Here is a 19,813-nt window from a genome sequence, read left to right as displayed (position 1 = left end):
CTGGGAATTGGGGGGGGTCAATGATCTGTAGTTAAATTTGGAAGATAATTGACATTTCAAAAATACTAAGTCTTTAAATTCATTAACAGAATATGCCTCTCAATTTATGTAAGTCACCTCTGATTTCTTTCATTGATTTTTTTTTTGTTTTTAATGTAGAGAGTTTGTCTAGGTTTTGTTAGATTTGTACCTAAATATTTCTTTTTTTTAGAATTTTAGATTTTGATTTTTTTTTAGTTTTGTTTGTTTTTTATTTCATGGATTTTGGTTTAATGTAAATAGAAGTAATTTTTTTATTTCAATTTTCAGTTCTTTACCATAGAAATAGTACATTTTTATATATTGACCTTGTATTTTGTTACTTTCCTAAATTCATGTATTAGTATTATTATAGATATTTTGGGAATTGCTACAGCTAAATTATATTACCTGAATGGAGATGGTTTTATCTCTTCTTTTCCTCCTTTTTTATTTCTATTTTTCTTGCCTTGTTACACCAGGTAGAAACTCTAGTATAATAGAATACCTGTTCCTGGTTTTAGGGGTAAAACGCTCAGTCTTTCACTTAATGTGATGTTAATTTTGAGGGTTTTTAACATAGATTTTATCAGGTTGAGCAAGTTCCCTTCTGTTCCTAGTTTGCTGAGATTTTGTCATGAATGATGTTGAATTTTGGCAGAAGCATTTTCTGTATCTGTTGGGTAATCATATAGATTATCTCTTAATATGTGTAATCACATTGCTTTTTAACTATTAAATAAGCTTTACATTTCAAGGATCAACTCAATTTGTTCAGGATTGTTTTTTTCCTTTTCATATATTGTTGAATTTGATTTAAAGATGTTTTGTTAAGGACTTTTGTGTCTTTAGGACTTTTTGGGAAGGATATTGATATGTAAGTCATCCTTTTTTTTTTTTTCTTTCTTTCCTTTTTTTGAGAGGGAGAAAGGAGTGGGGAGGGGCAGAGGGAGAGGGGGAGAGAGAGAGAGACTCTCAAGCAGGCTTCACACCCAGCATGAGCCTGACATGGGGCTGGATCTCACAACCCTGAGATTATGACCTGAGCTGAAATCAAGAGTCAGACGCTTAACTGAATGAGCCACCCAGGTGCCCTGATCTAGAAGTCTTCTTATACTGTCTTTGTTTGTTATCAGGAAAGTGCTAGCCGCCTTTTTTTTTTTTTTTTTTTTTATAAACAGGGGAGAGGCAGAGGGAGAGGGAGAGAGAATTTTAAGCAGGCTCCATGCTGGGCTCAATCTCATAACCCTGAGATCATGACCCTAGCCAAAATCAAGTGTTAGATGCTCAATCAACTGAGCCGACCAGGCACCCCAAGGCTCATTAACTTGATTTGATTAATTTTCTAATTTAACTTGATTTATGTTTTGTCTAAGAGATTATGTAGAACTGATATTATTCCTTTAAACTTTGGAAGAATCTGCTAGGAAAACATCCGGCCTTCAATATTTGTTTTACAGGTTTAAGTTATGAATTAAATTTATTAATAATCAGAGATCTTCTCAGGTTGTCTGTTTCATTTTGGATGAGTTTTGAGTCTGTGGTTTTTGAGTAATTTCTCCATTACATGTAAGTTGTCAAATTTGTATGCATAGAGTCACTCATAGTATTATTGCCTTATTACTTTTAATGCCTGAGACATCTGTAGTGATATCCCTGTTTTCATTCCTGATGTATGCTTTCAGTGTCCTAGTATGTGTCTGATTTGTGCCTTCTATCTTTGTTCTTTGGCAGTTTCGCAATTATCAAATAACCAGTTTTTGGTTTCATTATTTCTGTTTCTTGATTTTCAATTTCATGAATTTCTGCTCTTTATTATTTTTTTCTTTCTGCTTGTTCTGTGTTTATTTTGCTCCAGTTGTTGATTTGACACCTTTGTATTAATGTAAGCATCTCCTACAGTAATTTTCCCTCTAAGTATTGTGTTATTTGAATTCCACAGATTTTGATAATGTGGTATCTTCATTTTCATTTAAATCAAAATAATTCCTTATTTGCCTTAGGTTTCTTCTTTGATCTATGGATGATTTAGAAGTTTGTTGTTTACTTTGCAGGAGTTTGAAGATTTCTAGTTAAATTCCCTTATGTTCAGAGAGCATGCTTTGTCTATTTTCTATTCTTTTACATTGAGATTCTCAAATATGTAGATTTATGTCTTTCACCAGATTTGAGGTGTATTTGTCCATTTTTTTTTTTTTTTTTTTTTTTGCCCTCCACCCTTCCTTCTGTGACTTTAATGATATGAGTATTATTACATCTTTCGTTCTTGTCCCATAGCTCCCTCAGCAGGCTCTGTTCTTTTTTTTCCCTCTAGTCTTTTTTCTTTTCATGACTCAGATCACATGATTTCTGTTGATCTGTCTTCAAGTTCAGTCCGTTATCTCATATGCTGGTATTCAGTCCTGCTAGTGCATTTTAAAATTTGGTTATTGAATCTCTTCAGTTTTAAAATTTGCATGTGTTTCCACTTTATATATTCTGTTTCTTTGCTGAGACTTTCTCTTTCTATTCCCTTCAGGAGTTCTCTCTTACTTTTGGAGAATTTTTATAATAGCTCTTTTAAAATCTCTTTCAATTAATTCCAAACTCTGTCTTGTTTTGGCATTGGTGTTTATTGATTGTCTTTTCCTGTGTGAGTTGAGATTTTCCTTGTTGTTTGTGGGTTGAGTAGTTTTGGATTGTATATTTTTGCATATTTTGTTATGAGACACTTAATGTTGTTTAAATGGTACTGTATTTTGTTTAAAGGTACTGTATGGTGACTAACATAATATAATAAAAAAACATTAAAAAAATAAATAAATGCTACAGAGAATACTGTGGGGTTTCTTGGGGTTTTGTTTTTTTGTTTTAATTTTAAAGCAGGTAAACACTCTGGTTGGATTCAGGCTATAATTTCCAAGCCAGCCACCTTTGGATTGTGGTTGTAATGTCAGTTCTATTTCAAAGCGTTTGCCATGCTTGTCAGATCTGTTCTTAGTATACATCTTTCAGAGGCTAGATTGGGTCTGGGCAATGGTCTTAGTTTATTTCTCAAAGTCTTTGATATAATGTTTAGGATCAGATTGAAGCAAAGTGCTGCTGAGGGGTGAACCTAGAAAGTTACATATGTACAGCTTTCTGGAGTCACTTTCCTGAGCTGGTACTTCATGGTCTCCATGATATTTCCTCTTTACTTGGGGCTCCCCTTTTTGTTCCTCCACCCTGAAAGCTGTTGTTTTATTTTTCCTGTTCTATTACTTACTTTCCACAGCTATAACCATGTCCAAGACAAAAATGGTGTATACTTGTATTGTGTCCCATTCTTTGGGGTTCCTGCTTTTCAGTGGGCAGGAAGATGATAATTGAGATGTTTGAAAATAAGTCAGATTTTACAGTTCCTCTTTTCTCAGATATATAGTTTATATGTAGGACTGTTTTTATATGTCAAGGTATTTACAGCAGAGATGAACTTTTACGGAGATGAATCTTGTAAAATTTCTTTCTTTTTTATTTTAAACATTTAATGTGGCATTCTAACAACATTTGTTATTCATTAGGACCTTGTCTTCACTCTCAGGTCAAATTCTTAATCTCCATATGACATCACCAATAAAAATATAATTTTATTTATTTTAGAAATTTGACAAATGTTTATTTTTTTGCTGTCAATCAGTATTACCTATTGAACTTTACTAAATATACATTTGTAGACCCCATACCTAAAGATTCTGATTCAGTGGGTGTACAGTATAGTAAATAAAGAAGAAAATGACCTACATGCTTATGTCTTCTACTTTAACACTCTTCTTTTAATACAGGACATTTCTATGGTCTAGGAGATTTCCTCAGGACAGATATGTCTGAGGAGGATTATGATGGTAGCACTCTTGAAGGTTGTTGATTCAGTGGGTATCCCAAGGCAGTTAGGTACTATCTGAACAAACCAGGTGTCCAGCCACACGTTTGTGCTGCCTTTGTTAGGGGCTCAGTCCCTCACCATCATCCTAGGCATATTCTTTACTGGTTCTTCTTTCTCAAAGTTATCTGTGAATTATTCAACATGCCATTTCTTAGTTGGTTATTCCTAACCAGTTCAGCAAGGGCTAGGCCTTAATTCTTATCTTGTCATTTTTGTTACTGCATTTAAGGATGAGAAGTTTAATTTTTTCACCTTCTTTGAAGTGTAGCATACATTCCAGTAAGGTGCTTAAGGTATACCAATCTTATGTATACAACTTGAACTTTTCATATGTACCTATCCACATAACCACCATACAGTCAAGAGAGATTTCCAGCATCCTAGTAGATTCCCTAATGCTCTTTCCCAGTCAGTAGCCCCTTTCCCCTGAGTCAACTCCTGTTCTGATTTCTAGCACCATAAATTAGTTTTCCGGCTTTGAGTCTTCATATAAATAGAGTCATGCAATGTGTATACTCCTGTCTAGTATTTTTAATCAAATGACTTTTGTGGCCATGCCTTGTTGGGTTATTATCTCTGACTAAAAAACAAAACAAAACAAAACAAAAAACAAAAACAAAACTCAAAAAACTATATCTAAACTAAAGCAGATTTAATTTGACTTTCATTTTGTATTTTTTGTAGGTGAGATAATCTTCAAATTTTCTAGGAAATTTTCCAGGAAATTTTCCATATTCCTTTTCTCTAAAACTTTCAGTGGCTTTTTGCTTCGTCCACTCATATAGTATCTTATTTATTTCCACAAATTATTCTTGCACTAGCTCTCTTCTTCTTCCACATTTTCTTTTACCTGCACATAGGGATGAAAAGGAGATTTCTAAAATCTTATTTCCTGTTTGTTCTTTGCCATGCTGGCATTTGGTTGGGGTGAATTCAGGTTAAAATGAGTGTCTGCAGTTTACTGTATTAATTTCATGTTTTCCTTCTCTTCTGACAGCATGATGGAAGTGGTTCATTGCATGATATTCAACTCTCATTGCCGTCCAGTCCAGAACCAGAAGATGGTGATCAAATATATAAGGTATGATTAGGAGTCATACCAAATTTTTCAAAATTCTTTTTTATTACTAAAATTATAAAGCAGTAACAATTAAAACATTTAATAATAAATGTATTAAAACCTGAGGTTCTGCTGTGTTGAGTTTTAATTAGATCTGCTTTTAACTTTTGCTCCCTTACTAAGTTAAAATGATAACATTGTGGTACTTTAATTTGAATTTATTTTATCAGTTGGATAATTATGATATTACCAGTGTGGGATTCTTTTTCTTAAATCAAGAAATTATTAAATTTTTAAATTCTTTTTGATAATTATGAATAACAGTTTTTAAAATATAACTACCAATTAAAATGACTAACAAGTACTCCTCATATAATCACAACATTGAAGAAATATACAGAAAATGAGATTAATTTATCTTTTTTCATGTTTAAAAGTAATAGTTATAGAAAACAAAGGCATTTTAGTTTTTGAAAGTATACTTTTTATAATTCTCACTTTTAGTTGAAAAAAAGCTCTTTTCTAAAATGGTGCCTGGGTGGCTCAGTCGGTTAAGCATCTGCCTTCGGCTCAGGTCATGATCCCAGGGTCCTGGGATCGAGTCCCACGTCAGGCTCCCTACTGTGCGGGGAGTCTGCTGCTTCCTCTGCCCCTCCCCCCACTCATTCTCTCAATCTCTTGCTCTCTCAAATAAATAAAATCTTTTTTAAAAAAAGAAAAGCTCTCTTCTTTTGCAGTTATTTCTGAAGTACATATTTCTTAAGCACACTAAAACATTCTTGGTTTAATGTTTCCAAGTAAAATTATTTTTTTCTTTTACATTCTATTTTCAGGGTTTGCTAGTCAACAAATAATCTTGAAATATTGGTGGCTTACAGTGACAAAATGTATTTCTCACTTCTTATTTTTCAATATGTCACATATTGACTGTAGATCAGCCAGGACTCTATGCTTCTTCATTCTGGGACCCAGGCTAAAGGATCAGCCCCTATCCTGGGACATGCTTTTGTACCCGAGGGAAAAGAGCATTGGCAGAACCACATGTGGATTCTGCCTGCATGTTGCTTATTTCACTTCCAAAACAAGTCAAGTAGCCAACGCTGATATTAGAGGTCAGAGAAGCCTAATTTTCTCGTAGGATGTGGGATGACTTAGTGGGAACAAGACAGTATATAAAACAACCAAAATCCAAAGAATATAGGATTAATAGTCACATCTGGTTATCTAGTCTTAGTTTTTCAACATATTACCTTACCTCTTCTTGCACAAATTTCTTCCCATCTCTGTGCTTCCATCCTGTTGTGGGTATGTATAGTATTGTCAATTAGCAGGTCTGCAGTAGGACATCTCTTTTTTAAAAAAAACTTTTACATACACACCAGTTGAGAACCATTGACTTAGATGGTCTCTGATCATCTCTCAATTTTAAGTTTTGTGACTGACATTTTTAAAGTAAAGTTGACTTTTCCTGCATTCTTTTTTGTGAAAAATTTTACATATAAAATAATCTTTTTACACAACTAGTGTCTATTTTTTCTGTGTTCCTTTATAGTTTCTCTATATATTTAATGTTACATGATAAATATATTATTAACAGTATACAGTATTTATTTCTTGTCCCTATTCCATTTCCTTCCAAGCAGGTCATTCCTAGTCTTCCTTCTTTTCCAAGGTGAGATGCTATAGCTGATACTGTCTCCAGTACACTAGACTCTTGCACTTTGATGATCAGATTCCCAGTCATGTCCCCTGTTCATCCAAGATGGTTTATTAGTACAGTTTCAAATGATACAAATATGGTGACTTGTGTCATGGCAAATTTAGGGTCTAAAATCTCCACTGGATCTGCCATGTCTCTAATCTCTCTTTTATCTCAAGACAGCTCCCTCTCCCATTCCCCTGATGAGACTAGCTCTCTTCAGGCCTCATTCTCAGCCACTCTTCTCAGTTTCTGCAGGTGGGCTTGTGTTCATCAAGCAAGATCTGCTACCTGCCTTCTGACTTACCTGTATCTGTTACCATTCTCATTCACTTTGTTCTAGTTATTGGATAAAAATGGCCACTGTGCTGTGGAAGACCATCCTTTGGTAGATTCTTGACTATCTTCTGCAGGTGTTAAGGACCTAACTACCACCTCCTCCTTTCATCTCTCTTCAGTGTGCTTTCTGTGCTTTCTCTTTATCCTCAGTTTATAAATTTTTTTTGAAGATTTTATTTATTTGACAGGGAGGGAGACAGCTAGGGAGAGAGGGAACACAAGCAGGGGGAGTAGGAGAGGAAGAAGTAGGCTCCCAGTGGAGCAGGGAGCCCGATGCGGGGCTCAATCCCAGGACCCTGGGACCAACCCTGAGCTGAAGGCAGACGCTTAATGGCTGAGCCACCCAGGCGCCCCTCAGTTTATAAATTTCTGTATCATAAATTTGTCATAAATTCAGTAAACCAAATAAACCTTTCCTTGACTCTCCTTAAACCTTTGTCCAGTTAACATGGAAACCTGGAAAGATGAAAGCAGCTCCTTGATTTTTATGTCACTTCTCTCTAAAATTCCTTACACTCCTTAACATTTTCACGTTTTCCCATTTCCTTTGTAGGTTCCTTCTCTTCTTTAGAATAGAGATTTATATATTTTGTCCAGTTCTCTTTGAACTTTTTACTGTATATATGACATATGTGTTGATAACATATACAATTTCTCTTTCATACTTGATGATCCATTTACCCACTGAATATTTCCACTGTGTCCCACCCACAGGTACCTCAAATAGTATATCTAAAACTCACAAATATTCCTCTTTGGATGCATTTCTCCTCTGTTATTCTCCATTTCTTTTGGTGGCACAACTAATCACCATATCACCCAAGCTAGCAATATGGCAATCACTCTTGACTGCCCCTTGTGCTCCTCCATTTGGAGACAATCACCAAAATCTCCTAATTTTGATTCCTGCTCTTCCTCCTTCTCCCTGTTATCACTCTCTTGGCTCAAGCTCCTACGTCATCTGAAGTATTACATCTTGGTAACAAGTTCCCTAGCCTAATTTTGTTGTTGTTGTTGTCAAATTGGTTCTCTAAACTGCTGTCAAAGACATCTCAAATGCACTGTCACTCCCTTGGCTTATTAGGCCTTGCTTGATGTTCATGGCCTTCTATGATTTAGCCCTTGCTTAGTTTACTAACCACATTGGTACCCACAGCCTTTGTGTGACAACATCGTTGCTTGTAATTCTCCTATGCTATGCTGTGCTTGCTTTCATCTCTGTATTGTTGTATGATACTGAGAATCTCTTACTCTAAAATCCAAAGCCTGATACACTTCTGTGTCTGAATTCAGAACTTTTTACTCATTCTTTAAGACTTCACTGGAGTTACCCATTTCCTGATATGTTTTTGCCCATCTTCATGTGTAAAGTCCTTAGAGCACTGCCTGTCCTAAAGTTAAGTACTATATACGTGTTGGCTATTAATATGTTATCACATTGTATTTGGATTTCATTTTCAGGCCTCTTTCCTCCAACACTGGCAGGACCTAGCAGTGACTGAATGATGGTTACATAGTATTTCATCAGATTGCTACATTGTATTTCAGTTTCCCCCTTTTTGGACAATTATAAATTTGTAAACTTTTAAATAATACCTTGTTGTGGGTTTTTCCATACTTAGGATCGTTTCTTTGGCATAGTTTCCAGGAGTGGGACAACTGAAGCAGAGTACAAGCATTTTTATGACTCTTCTATGTACAGCCATATGTTTGTTCAGAAAGGCCAGTTTTGAGGTCTGATAATGTACCATTTTTCCTGCAATTTTGTTAATCACATTGAATATTTCTCCCACCAACTTAATACCTATAAAATAATACATTAATACTTGAATTTGCATTTCTTCAACAAGTCATGTAGAATATTTTACCAATTATCTGTATATTTGTGAGAACTGGTTTATTTGTTTTGGGGCCTAGAAAATGATCTTGTATGTTTGAACAGGCTCTTAATAATCTTGAGTATAAATCCTTTGTCATATTTGCATAGGTTTTTACCAGCTTTTAGCTTTAATGTTAATTATATAGGTGCTTTAAAATTTTATATAATCAAATACACTTATTGTTTCTTAATACCTTCATTTGCCACATAGCTTAAAATTGTATCCTTCATGATCTGCAATCTGATTCTCTCTTTTCTTGGTCCTGATTTATGATTAAAAAAATTAAACTCTTTAAATTCACCTGGAAATCTTTTTTTATATATAATTAACATTCTTGTCCAATTGCAGTATACATAACAGCATTACAAAAATCTTTTCTTCCCCATTGTTTGTGATGCTTGTATGTTATGTTAAAGCCTTTGTAAAATGTCTATTTCTGATCTCTTGTTAAAGAGACTGCAATATTTTGTGTTTGTTCCAAATTATCTGCAAGAGATGGCATACTTTGCTCAGTAACAACATATTATAATTATTTGCTTACATATTTTCTCTCCAGAAAGATATATCATTCATGTATATATATTCTTATTTCCTTGCTTGTACTCTTTCCTCAGTATATATTTCTGGATAATTGAATAGTAGTAAACACAATGGACTAACTATAAGGTAATGATAGTTTACACTTGGAAATGTTATTGGAATCCTGCTTAACTTGACAATAGTTTCCATTTAATACTATTAGGAATTTCTTATAGACTGAATTGACAGGGTATTTTGTCTTTGAGTCAGGCAGTTCTCAGGAAAGTGGCTCATGGAAAAAGAATCTCCCTGTTACCCTGCCAGGCATATTTATCTTTCTGCTGATTTCTGAATTAGCTGTGAAATGACTCTGTGCCCTTAATTATCCTGTTCTTCTGTTGGTTGTGCCTTGCATTGTTTTTGATAGGCAACTCTCATATATCCCTTTAAATCTACCTGAAGTTACTGTTTTATATGTAATTTATTTTACTGTTGGCCTATGTCCCTATTTCTTTATCTGCAAAGGGGGATAGTAGTATCTACCTCAGGGTCTCAGGGTCATACTCAGGATCAAATGCTTAGATATCTAAAAGTATTTCCTTCTTAGCACCTAATAAGTACTTAATGAATGCTAGCTCTATTGCTGTTGTTGTTCATTTTTCACATGTTGGACTCCATTACACTATGAATTCTTTTTTTTTTTAAGATTTTATTTATTTATTTGGGAGAGAAACAGAGAGGATGAATGTGGCGAGGGGCAGAGGAAGAGGGACAAGCAGGCTCCCCGCTGAGCATGGAGCCCCAGGAGGGGCTCAGTTCCAGGATCCTAAGATCATGACCTGAGACAAAATCAGACGCTTAACGACCTGAGCCACCCAGGCGCCCCTACACTATGAATTCTTAGAAGACCAAAATAGGTGTTTGTTTGTGTATAGGTTAATAGCTGGCATATTTAAAAAGAGTTTTCCCCTTACCAAAAACCATTCATTATTCAGTTTTCATCATTGATTTAATGCTTGTTAATTTTTTAAATATTTCAGAATGAAGATTTATTAAACGAAATAAAACAACTTAAAGAGGAAATAAAGAAAAAAGATGAAAAAATCCAACTATTAGAACATAAGCTTGTAAGTATTATAGTGTAGTACATAAAGTAGAGGCTTTTCAAACTGCATGATATATGTGTTGGGGTTTTTTTGGGGTTTTGTTTTTGTTTGTTTGTTTTTTTTTTAATAAAAGTCTGGCCAGAATTGGAATTTGATTTCATTTTTGGCTTTCAGAGTTGCACTTTTATATTATATTTAGATTATATGCACTCTGAAAAGTATGTGATTTACTTCAATCTAAAAATTAAGAAAGTTTAGTCTAAACATTAAGTATTCAAAATGTAAAGAAAGTCTTCATCAATCCATTTTCAGTGGCCTTCATTTGGAGATTCTGAAATTCACCAACTTACGTTCATGTTATTGATGAAGGGTAATTGTCTTTCTTCACATATGTTTAAATAAATGAACTGGTGAGTTGAGGACAGGGCATTTTTTCTGAGAGCAGAAACGAAACGATTTTAGGCTTAGGTTTCTGTCACTAAGACTGTCAGAGTGAACAGTATTCCAAGAAAATGCTTCTTCCCCGTGGATGATGTTGAGTGATCCCTCAGACTCATGTTTGGATCTTTATAATTTTATAATTTTTACAATTTCAAATGTTAGTCTCATATAAAAACAATATGTGCAGTGTCTTGGACATAATTATAATTTAGTTCGTAAAATCTAAAAGGCCAGGATAATAACATAGTGTCATAAAAATGACAGTAGGCCAAGGAAAATCTTTGTTGGAAGTCAAAAGCATATTTTGGTATAGTAAAGTAATTTAGTAATATGAAATATTAATATCACTTCGAATATAAAGGATATACTGAACTCTGAGCCACTGAGGTGAGATCACAGAGATCCAACTCATGAATAAATAATAAGGACAAGTGGATCAGATATTATGTTTTAAGAGTATGAAGAAAACTTAAATGAAAAACGAATGAATGAATATTGCAAATTGAGGGCCTACCAAATATAAAATTAAAAAGGAAAATAATAAGACCTTAATATTTGTATTTCAAAACTAAAGATAAAAACCTAGCCAGTTTTCAGGGAGAAGAAAAACAGCACTAGGAAATTAAGTGAGCTTCAGATTTTGCAAAAATATATTACAGAGCACAGGAATTGTGTCGAGTACACTAAAGAATTTTATATCTCATATTTTATATCTAAACAAATTTTTAAAACTGTGCCACCCGGTTATCTTTGTAAAATTGCTTAATAATGCATTCCAAATACTTGAGGGAGAAATTTAAAAATAACTCAAGAATTAGGAGGTAAAGGGGGCACCTGGGTGGCTCAGTCAGTTAGGTGACTGCCTTCTTCTCAGGTCATGATCTTAGGGTCCTGGGATCAAGCCCCACATGGGGGCTCCCTACTCAGCAGGGAGTCTGCTTCTCCCTCTCCTTCTGCCCTTTGCCTGGCTCATGCTTCTCACTCTCTCAAATAAATAAAATCTTAAAAAAAAAAAAAAAAGAATTAGGAGGTAAAGATGAAAATGAATGAGGAATGAAATGAAAACCATTTTTGGGGCACCTGGGTGGCTCAGTTTTTTAAGTGTCTGTTTTTGCCTCAGGTTACGATCCCAGGACCCTGCTCAGTGAGGAGCCTGCTTCTCTTTCTCCTTCTGCTTGCTGCTCCCCCTGCTTGTGCATGCTGTCTCTCTCTCTCTCTTTTTCACTGTCAAATAAATAAATAAAATCTTAAAAAAAAGAAAGAAAGAAAGAAAGAAAGCCATTTTTAGGTATGCTAGATGAAATAAACTTCCCAACCAGTAATGGGAGAAAACTTATTGCTCATTATTTTATCTTATGTAATTATGTATCATTTGAATGTTGGACGTTTTTGAATTTACACATTTTTATTTTCTTGAAATTAGAAGTTTTTAGCTTTTAAAATTTTAATTTATTATTAAATTCTTGAAAATGTTTACATTAAAGGTTTGAGGAAGGAAATAAGGAATATCCTGAAGAAGTCAGAAGTACTGATGTTTTTATCTTCTACAAATGGATATCTAAAATTATTTTTTAAATTATTTTGATATACTCACATAAATTATAAAATGTTTATGAAATGCTTTAAGATAACTATTAGGTTAGAATAATGTATCTTGCAAAAGATAAAATTTAAAAAAGACATAGAAAGTACAAAAATACCAAGGATATCTAAAAAGAGCAGAACTAAGGTGACAGAAATTAGATCAAAGGTGAAAATATAACAGTAAATGAAAATGGTCTTATCTCCCTTAGTTTCATTGAGGATTTAATGCAAAACCCATTAATTTTCTTTGTATATAAAGGAAATTTAGATCAAGTAAAATGGTACAATAATGCTGAACATAAAAGGTTGGGTGAGACAATGAAATTATTCTCATCAGAAAAGCTGGGGTTGCAATAGAAAAATGAATTTAAGATGTAAAGAATTATGAAAAGAGGTCACTTTATATTGATATATGATTAATAAGGACTGAAAAGGTAAAGCTTTTTATGCTGAGAAATTTTAATAGTGTTTTGTTCATCTTAATATGTTTCTTTAAAAAATAAGAATGGTTTATAGCTGAAATATTATCATCTTTAACCAACTAATAGTAAATCTTTAATGTCTTCTAATATCCAGTCCGTCTTCTGATTTCCCTAGTTTCAAAAATATTCTTTGCCTTTGTACATTACATCTAGTTACATTTCTTAAGTCTCTTCATTTAGAACAATTCTTTTATGTTGTTGCTATACTGACTTATTGAAGAGACTGGCCCAATTGTCCTGAACAATATCTTACCTTGCAGATAACTTTTAGAAAGGTTTTAGAAATATCTAAGAGAATCCTAAAGAAAGAAAACAGAAGAAAAGTGAAAGCATTACTTTTCAGCAAGAGGTGCTTTGAAGTTCTCTATATTTGCTATATTAAACCTAGAAATCATATTTATTTTGGAAGAGCTCATCACCTACTTTAGTAATGGAACTCTACAAAGTCACTTTTCAAATCAAGAGAATTTTAAAAGGGGATAAAGGACTTTGTTTTGCCTTCAGTATTAATTAGCTGAATGACATAGGCAGTTTCCAGCCCCTCCAGTGCTTTTCTTATCAAAAATGTGAAGGTTTTGGAGGCTGGGAAGATGGCAGAGCAAGAGGACCCTAAACTCAGCTCATCCCACAGATACAACTAGATAACACTCACATCAGTGTAAATAACCCAGAAAATGACCTGAAGGCAGGCAGAACAAACTCCGTGACTAAAAGTAGAGAGAAAGCTACATTGAAGAGAGTAGGAAGGGCAGAGATGTGGTTGGGAGCAAAACAGACTGCATCCATCGGCAGAGGGGAGGGAGCCCCAGGCACAGAGAAGGGAGAGAAACAGACTATCATACTGGGACACCTGTGTAAGGAAGGTGAATCCCCATAACATTTGGCTTTGAAAGCAAGAGGGGCTGAATTTCATGAGTTCTTACAACAGGGGGACTTTAAGCCTGGAATTTAAAAATCAGTGAGCTTGGATCTGGGAGAGCCTGAAAAGTGAGAGGAAGCTGAATCAATGCCCTTAAAGAGATAGCACGACAAACAACCCACGAGATACAGTATGGAAGCAGCTGGGATGTATGTAAGGGAGAGTAGTTTACTTATTTTGGAGCATGTCCCAGAGTGACAGGGATTGCTGAGGGATTTCACCAGGAACAAAGGAGACAGCAGGCACCATCTGCCTCCTCCACCCCTCAGCATAAACACATGGCCACCTGTGTGAACTAGCCAAGTACCGACATTCACTACCTAACTTGGTAACACCACGCCCTGCCCACCCCCTCATGCTTTGGGGGATCCACCCTTCCAAGTCACATTTGCCTCAGTCCCCAGTACTGCAGATCCCCTCTCCCAGAAGACCTTTACAAACCTTGCCAACACTGTCTCCTGACCTAGGCATTTTGCAAGGCTGGGTTGGCAGCAGGCCCATTGGCAGCAGGCCCTGTGGAAGCCCAAGGTGTTAAAAAATTGTGCACCCCGGCCAGGGACCAAACACTGCCCATAACAGGCAAAGAGAACCTCTACAAACAATTGGACTAAAAGAAAAAGTGACCAGGACACAACAGGGCACACACAACACACATAGGAGAACCCCCACCCCCGAAATGCCTGGGGAACAGGGGACACTGCACTGCAGGGCACTATAGGACCTCTTCTTCATAAGGGCTTTACTTTTCAAGAGCAGGAGACATAGCTGACTTTCCTGACACATAGAAACAGACACAGGAAGTTAGAAAAAATGAGGAGACAGAGAAGTATGTCCCAAATGAAAGAACAGGACAGAACCACAGTAAGAGACTTCTAAGGGAAGCAGATAGAAGAAGTAATATGCCGGACAAAGAATTTAAAGTAGTGATGATAAAGACACTCACTGGACTTGAGTAAAGAGTGGAAGACATCAGTGAGATCCTTAACAAAGAGATGAAAAAGAACCAATCAGAGATGAAGAACACGACAAATGAAATTAAGAATATAACTTGGTGGAATAAATAGGCGAGAGGAAGCAGAAGAATGAATTAATGGCCTGGAAGACAGAGTAATGAAAGGTAATCAAGCTGAGCAGGTGAGAGAAAAAAAAATTATGCAAAATGAGAATAGACTTAGGGAACTCAGAGACTCCCATCAAGCATAATATTATAGGGATCCTAGAAGAAGGAAGAGTAAAGGAGGCAGAAAATTTATTTGAAGAAATAATAGCTAAAAACTTCCTAATCTGGGGAAGGAAACAGACATCCAGATCCAGGAGGCATTGAGATCCCTGAACAAAATTAATCCAAGGAGGTCCACATCAAACACAGTAATTAAAATGGCAAAAAGTAGTGATAAAGAGAAAATTTTAAAAGCAGCAAGAGAAGACAGTTACATTCAAGGGGAGACCTCCCCACCCCACCCCACCAAGGCCATCAGCAGATTTTTCAGCAGAAACTTCAGGCCAGAAGGGAGTGGCATGATATATTCAAAGTGCTGAAAAGAAAAATCTGCAGCCAAGAATACTCTATTCCACAAGGCTATCATTCAGAGTAGAAAGTAAGATCGAGAATTTTTCAGACAAGCAAAAGCTAAAAGAGTTACCGCTAAACCAGCCCTGCAAGAGATGTTAAAGGGAACTCTTTGAGTGGAAAGGAAAGACCGTAAGTAAGAGTAAGAAAAGTAGGACACATAAAAACAGTAAAAATAAGTATATCTGTAAAAATCAGTCAAGGGATTCACAATATTAAAGGATGTAAAATATGACACCATGTACCTAAAATGTGGAGAGGAGAGGAGTAAAGAATGAGTTAAAACTTAAGTGACCATCAACTTAATATAGACTGCTATATGCAGAAGATGTTACATACAAACCTAATGATAACCACAAATCAAAACCCAGTAATAGATATGCAAAAAATAAAGAGAAAGGAATCTAAAATAAGGAGAAAGGAATCCAAGTATATCACTAAAGAAAGCCAGCAAACCGTGAAAGAGAACAAGAAAAGAAAAGATCGGAGAAGGACTATAGAACAACCCTGAAACAAGTGACAAAATGGCAATAAATTCATATCTATCAGTATTTACTTTGAATGTAAATGGACTAAAGGCTCCAATCAAAAGACTTAGGGTGACTGAATGGATAACAAAAATGAGACCCATTTATATGCTGCTATGAGACACATTTCAGACCAAAAAAACCCTGCAGATTGAAAGTGAGGGGATGGAGAAACATCATGCAAATGGATGTGAAAAAGTCAGGGTGGCAGTACTTGTATCAGACAAAATAGACTTTAAAACAAAGACTGTAACAAGAGATAAAGAAGGATACTATATAATCATTGAGGGGACAATCCAACAAGATATAACAATAGTAAATATTTAATGCACCCAACATGGGAGCACCCAAATACATGAAACAGTTGATAACAAACATAAAGGAACTAATTGACAGTAATACAGTAATAGCAGGGAGCTTGAATGGCACACTGGGATGGATGGATTTAACAGATATAATCAGAACATTCTGGGATGGGGGGAGCAAGATGACCACAGAGTAGGGAACCTCCTTTCATCTGGTCCCTTGAATTTAGCTGGATATCTGTCAAACCATTCTGAACATAACAAATTCAACCTGAGATGTAAGAAGATTTATCTGGATCTCTCCAAGCAGAAAAACGACTACTTTTTGCAAGGGAGTAGGTGCGAAACCTTGAATCTTTGGGAGAAATATCCGAAGATAAGCGGATGGGGGAGAGATCCTCCATAAGCCGGCCACCAGAATGTGATATATCACCGGAGCAAAAATCCGGGACCCTTGGGAATGTGCTCTAGTGAAAGACACCCCTTTCTGTAAAGGGCACAGGGGGGTGAATAGGACAGAATTCTAGGTGAATCATTGTGGTCTCAGGATTCTAGGAGACTTGGAAAGAACAGGGGAGACTGGTTATGGTCAGCAAGCCCAGAAGGGGCTCTCAACTCTGGTCACCATAAACCTTGAGTAGGGAGACCGATCTCTGCCTGGCCACCCTGAAAAGAACTAAAAGGTGCGGGCTGTTTAATATCCTCAGGGAGATATAAAACAGCTTGTGCCCATGATAGGGCAACAGCTCTCAGGGTGATGTGACCTCTGAAGGGACACTGGGGCAGCACCCTGTGTGACCTGGGAGCTGTGGAAGAGGGTGCACTCGCGAGCACAGGGCCGCTAGCAATTGCAAAGTCACAAAGCACAGAGACGCTCACAGGTCCCCGTAACTCCTCCTGGGAAAGCTGCATCTGGCACAAATAGCTTGAGTCCGTGGAGTTTGGTAAGCACAGAAGTAGAGATGGCTTGACCTGGAGGATTTATTGAAGAAAGGGGACTGCAACCTTGCAGCTCTGGGCCAGAGATTCTTGCATGGCCATATTTGCTCTGACCCTCTAAAGAAAACTGGAAAGACGCCAGGGAACAAAAGCCACACAGCTGACCAGCTCACATTAAGCCCATTCCCTGACAAGGGGTGGGGCATCTCTACCCAGGCAAAGATGCCTGAGAAACTGAGCAGCAGGCCCCTCCCCCAGAAGACAGACTGGAAGAACAGGTGAATGATAAGCTTTTTTCCCACAGGACTGTAAAACTCTAGCACCAGGGGAAAATAATATAGGGACCTCCAGGTGTTGGCTCACGACTCTCTATACTTCCCGCTAAAATTTTACATTTCTTTTTTTGTTTCTTTTCTTAATCTTTCTTTTTTTTTTACCCTGTTCCTGTTTCAAATAGATTATTTCCCACCTTATGTTTTTTAAGTCACTTTTAACTTTTATTTTTTTCACATCTATGTTTTATAGATTTGTGCCCCATACTAGCCCGTTTTTCACTCTATTCAATTTTATCTTGATATATATATTCTTGATATATATATATATATATAAAAGCTTAACTGATTGAACCACACAGGCATCCCTCTAGCATGCCTATTTTTAAAATCAAGAGCACTTTCTCAGAAATTACCCAGACTTTTCACATGTTTTATTGGCTAGGTTTGGATTCTTTGTCCCTTCCTAAGCATGGTGGAATGGGATTCATCTGATTGGTTCACTAATCAAAATACATCATTGGGTCAAAAGGTAGGATACACTTCCTTGACTATGGGACAACACAGAATGTGAGCATCCAAACAATCTGTCAGCAAAAAGAAAAGCATTTGGACAAGGAATGATTTGGATAGTTCTTTTACATCTGTTGAAGTGTCACTAAAAACTAGGTGTTTCAAGTTATGAAAAATTCAAACATTTGCCAAATGGTGTTCTTCATATGTTAGTTAAATAGACTACAAAAGGAAATTACTTCTGGAATTGCAGTAGTCAGGATAGAATACATAATGTGCTCACATTAAGATAAATATTTTATATTTTCTTTATATACCTTCCGTATATATTAAAATTACATCCTATTATAGTGAATTCTGTGAGACTCTTTTTTCTTTTAAGATTTTTCTTTTTAATTTTATTTTTGAGAGAGAGAGAACATGAGCAAGGGGACAGGTAGAGAGAGAGGGAGAGAGAGAATCTCAAGCAAACTCTGTGCTGTGCCAGACGTGGGGCTGCATCTCAGGACTCTGAGATCATGACCTGACCCGAAACCAAGTGTTGGATGCTTAACTAACTGAGCCACCGGGGTGCCCCCGTGAGACTCTTAAGTTGCCTACTTATATAGTGAATTTTGTTTCAGTCACTATCCCACTTCTTAGGAATGGGAAATATGTCTGTACTGTAAGGAATGGAAAAATGTCTGCATTACAGAGATTTTTGTTTTTAATTAGATCTTATTTTATAGATGGAAAATGAAATGATCTGATTAAAATTAAGAAAAATTCTGAAATTTGGTAAATTTTTAAAAATAGATACCTGATTTTAATTTGATGCAGTAGTCAAGAATTTGTGATGTAGGTTTTCCTACAAGATAATATGTTTACCTCCAGTGAGGTTGTTTAATAAATAATATGGTTATATTCCAACTTCACACTAGGGAGAAATTCTCATTATCAATCTTTTCTTTTTTTTTTTAAATTTAATCATTATTTATTTGAGAGACCAAAGTTTCCACAATAGGTACATTGCTTTGTGTTGTATAAGTGACTAAATGATTATGCTTTGAGTGAAATCATATGTAGAGAATTCATTTGTGAACTGAAATGGTCAGATGGATCTTGTCAAATTCTTTAGTCCAATAAGGTTAACACATTATTAAGGGGGCTTAAAAGCACTACACATGTGAATAGACAACCTGTGGACTGGTGGTACTTAATATCCATAGAGTGCTATCAAAAATGAATTTAAGAAACTATGGTGTAGTGACTATAGTATCATCATAGTTTAGAGACTATATTTTGCAATTGTATTCTTTGTAATCTGTATGTTGCTATATATATTCTACATTTATATACATAGTATTATATATATTTGTATACATAAGATCATAGATAGTGTGTTTATGGACAATGTAAGAGATTCCCATGGTTAATTTTTACTATTCAAAATTTTAGCTTTACTGACTGACTCTAGAATTCAGTCTCTGAATAAGATGGGACACTACTGAATAGACCTGGATGTTTGCCCTTTTTTTCGGATGGTGGTCTTTTACCCTTTAAGAGAGTCTCTATTTTTGTATGTATATGTGTATATATAGAATCATACCAGTGTAAACATTTATGGTTTTATTCAGGCAACTCGGTGTAACTGCCACCAAAAATCTAAAGAGGAAAAATGCACATATGCTGATAAATATACCCAAACACCTTGGAGAAGAATTCCTGTAAGTAACATATGCCCTTAACCTCTTCTCATG

The 19,813-nt window shown here is 35.7% G+C and overlaps 1 protein-coding gene across 7 annotated transcripts in view; it reads left to right on the top strand.

Annotated features, from left to right (window-relative positions):
- CCSER2 (coiled-coil serine rich protein 2) overlaps nt 1-19,813 on the top strand; it is a 185,489-nt gene that overhangs the window by 132,961 nt on the left and 32,715 nt on the right. For 4 of the 7 annotated variants that reach the window (XM_026504584.4, XM_026504587.4, XM_026504586.4 and 1 more), the window contains 3 exons: nt 4,917-5,000; nt 10,457-10,543; nt 19,691-19,780. In XM_026504584.4, coding sequence (XP_026360369.1) covers nt 4,917-5,000; nt 10,457-10,543; nt 19,691-19,780 — 261 coding nt within the window. The remainder of the gene's footprint in view (nt 1-4,916; nt 5,001-10,456; nt 10,544-19,690; nt 19,781-19,813) is intronic. The other 3 variants (XM_057308887.1, XM_057308886.1, XM_057308885.1) reach the window with 1 other exon arrangement.

The sequence above is a fragment of the Ursus arctos genome, unplaced genomic scaffold, assembly GCF_023065955.2.
Source record: "Ursus arctos isolate Adak ecotype North America unplaced genomic scaffold, UrsArc2.0 scaffold_7, whole genome shotgun sequence".
Lineage (NCBI taxonomy): Eukaryota > Metazoa > Chordata > Mammalia > Carnivora > Ursidae > Ursus > Ursus arctos.
This window is presented reverse-complemented; position numbering and strand designations above follow the sequence as displayed.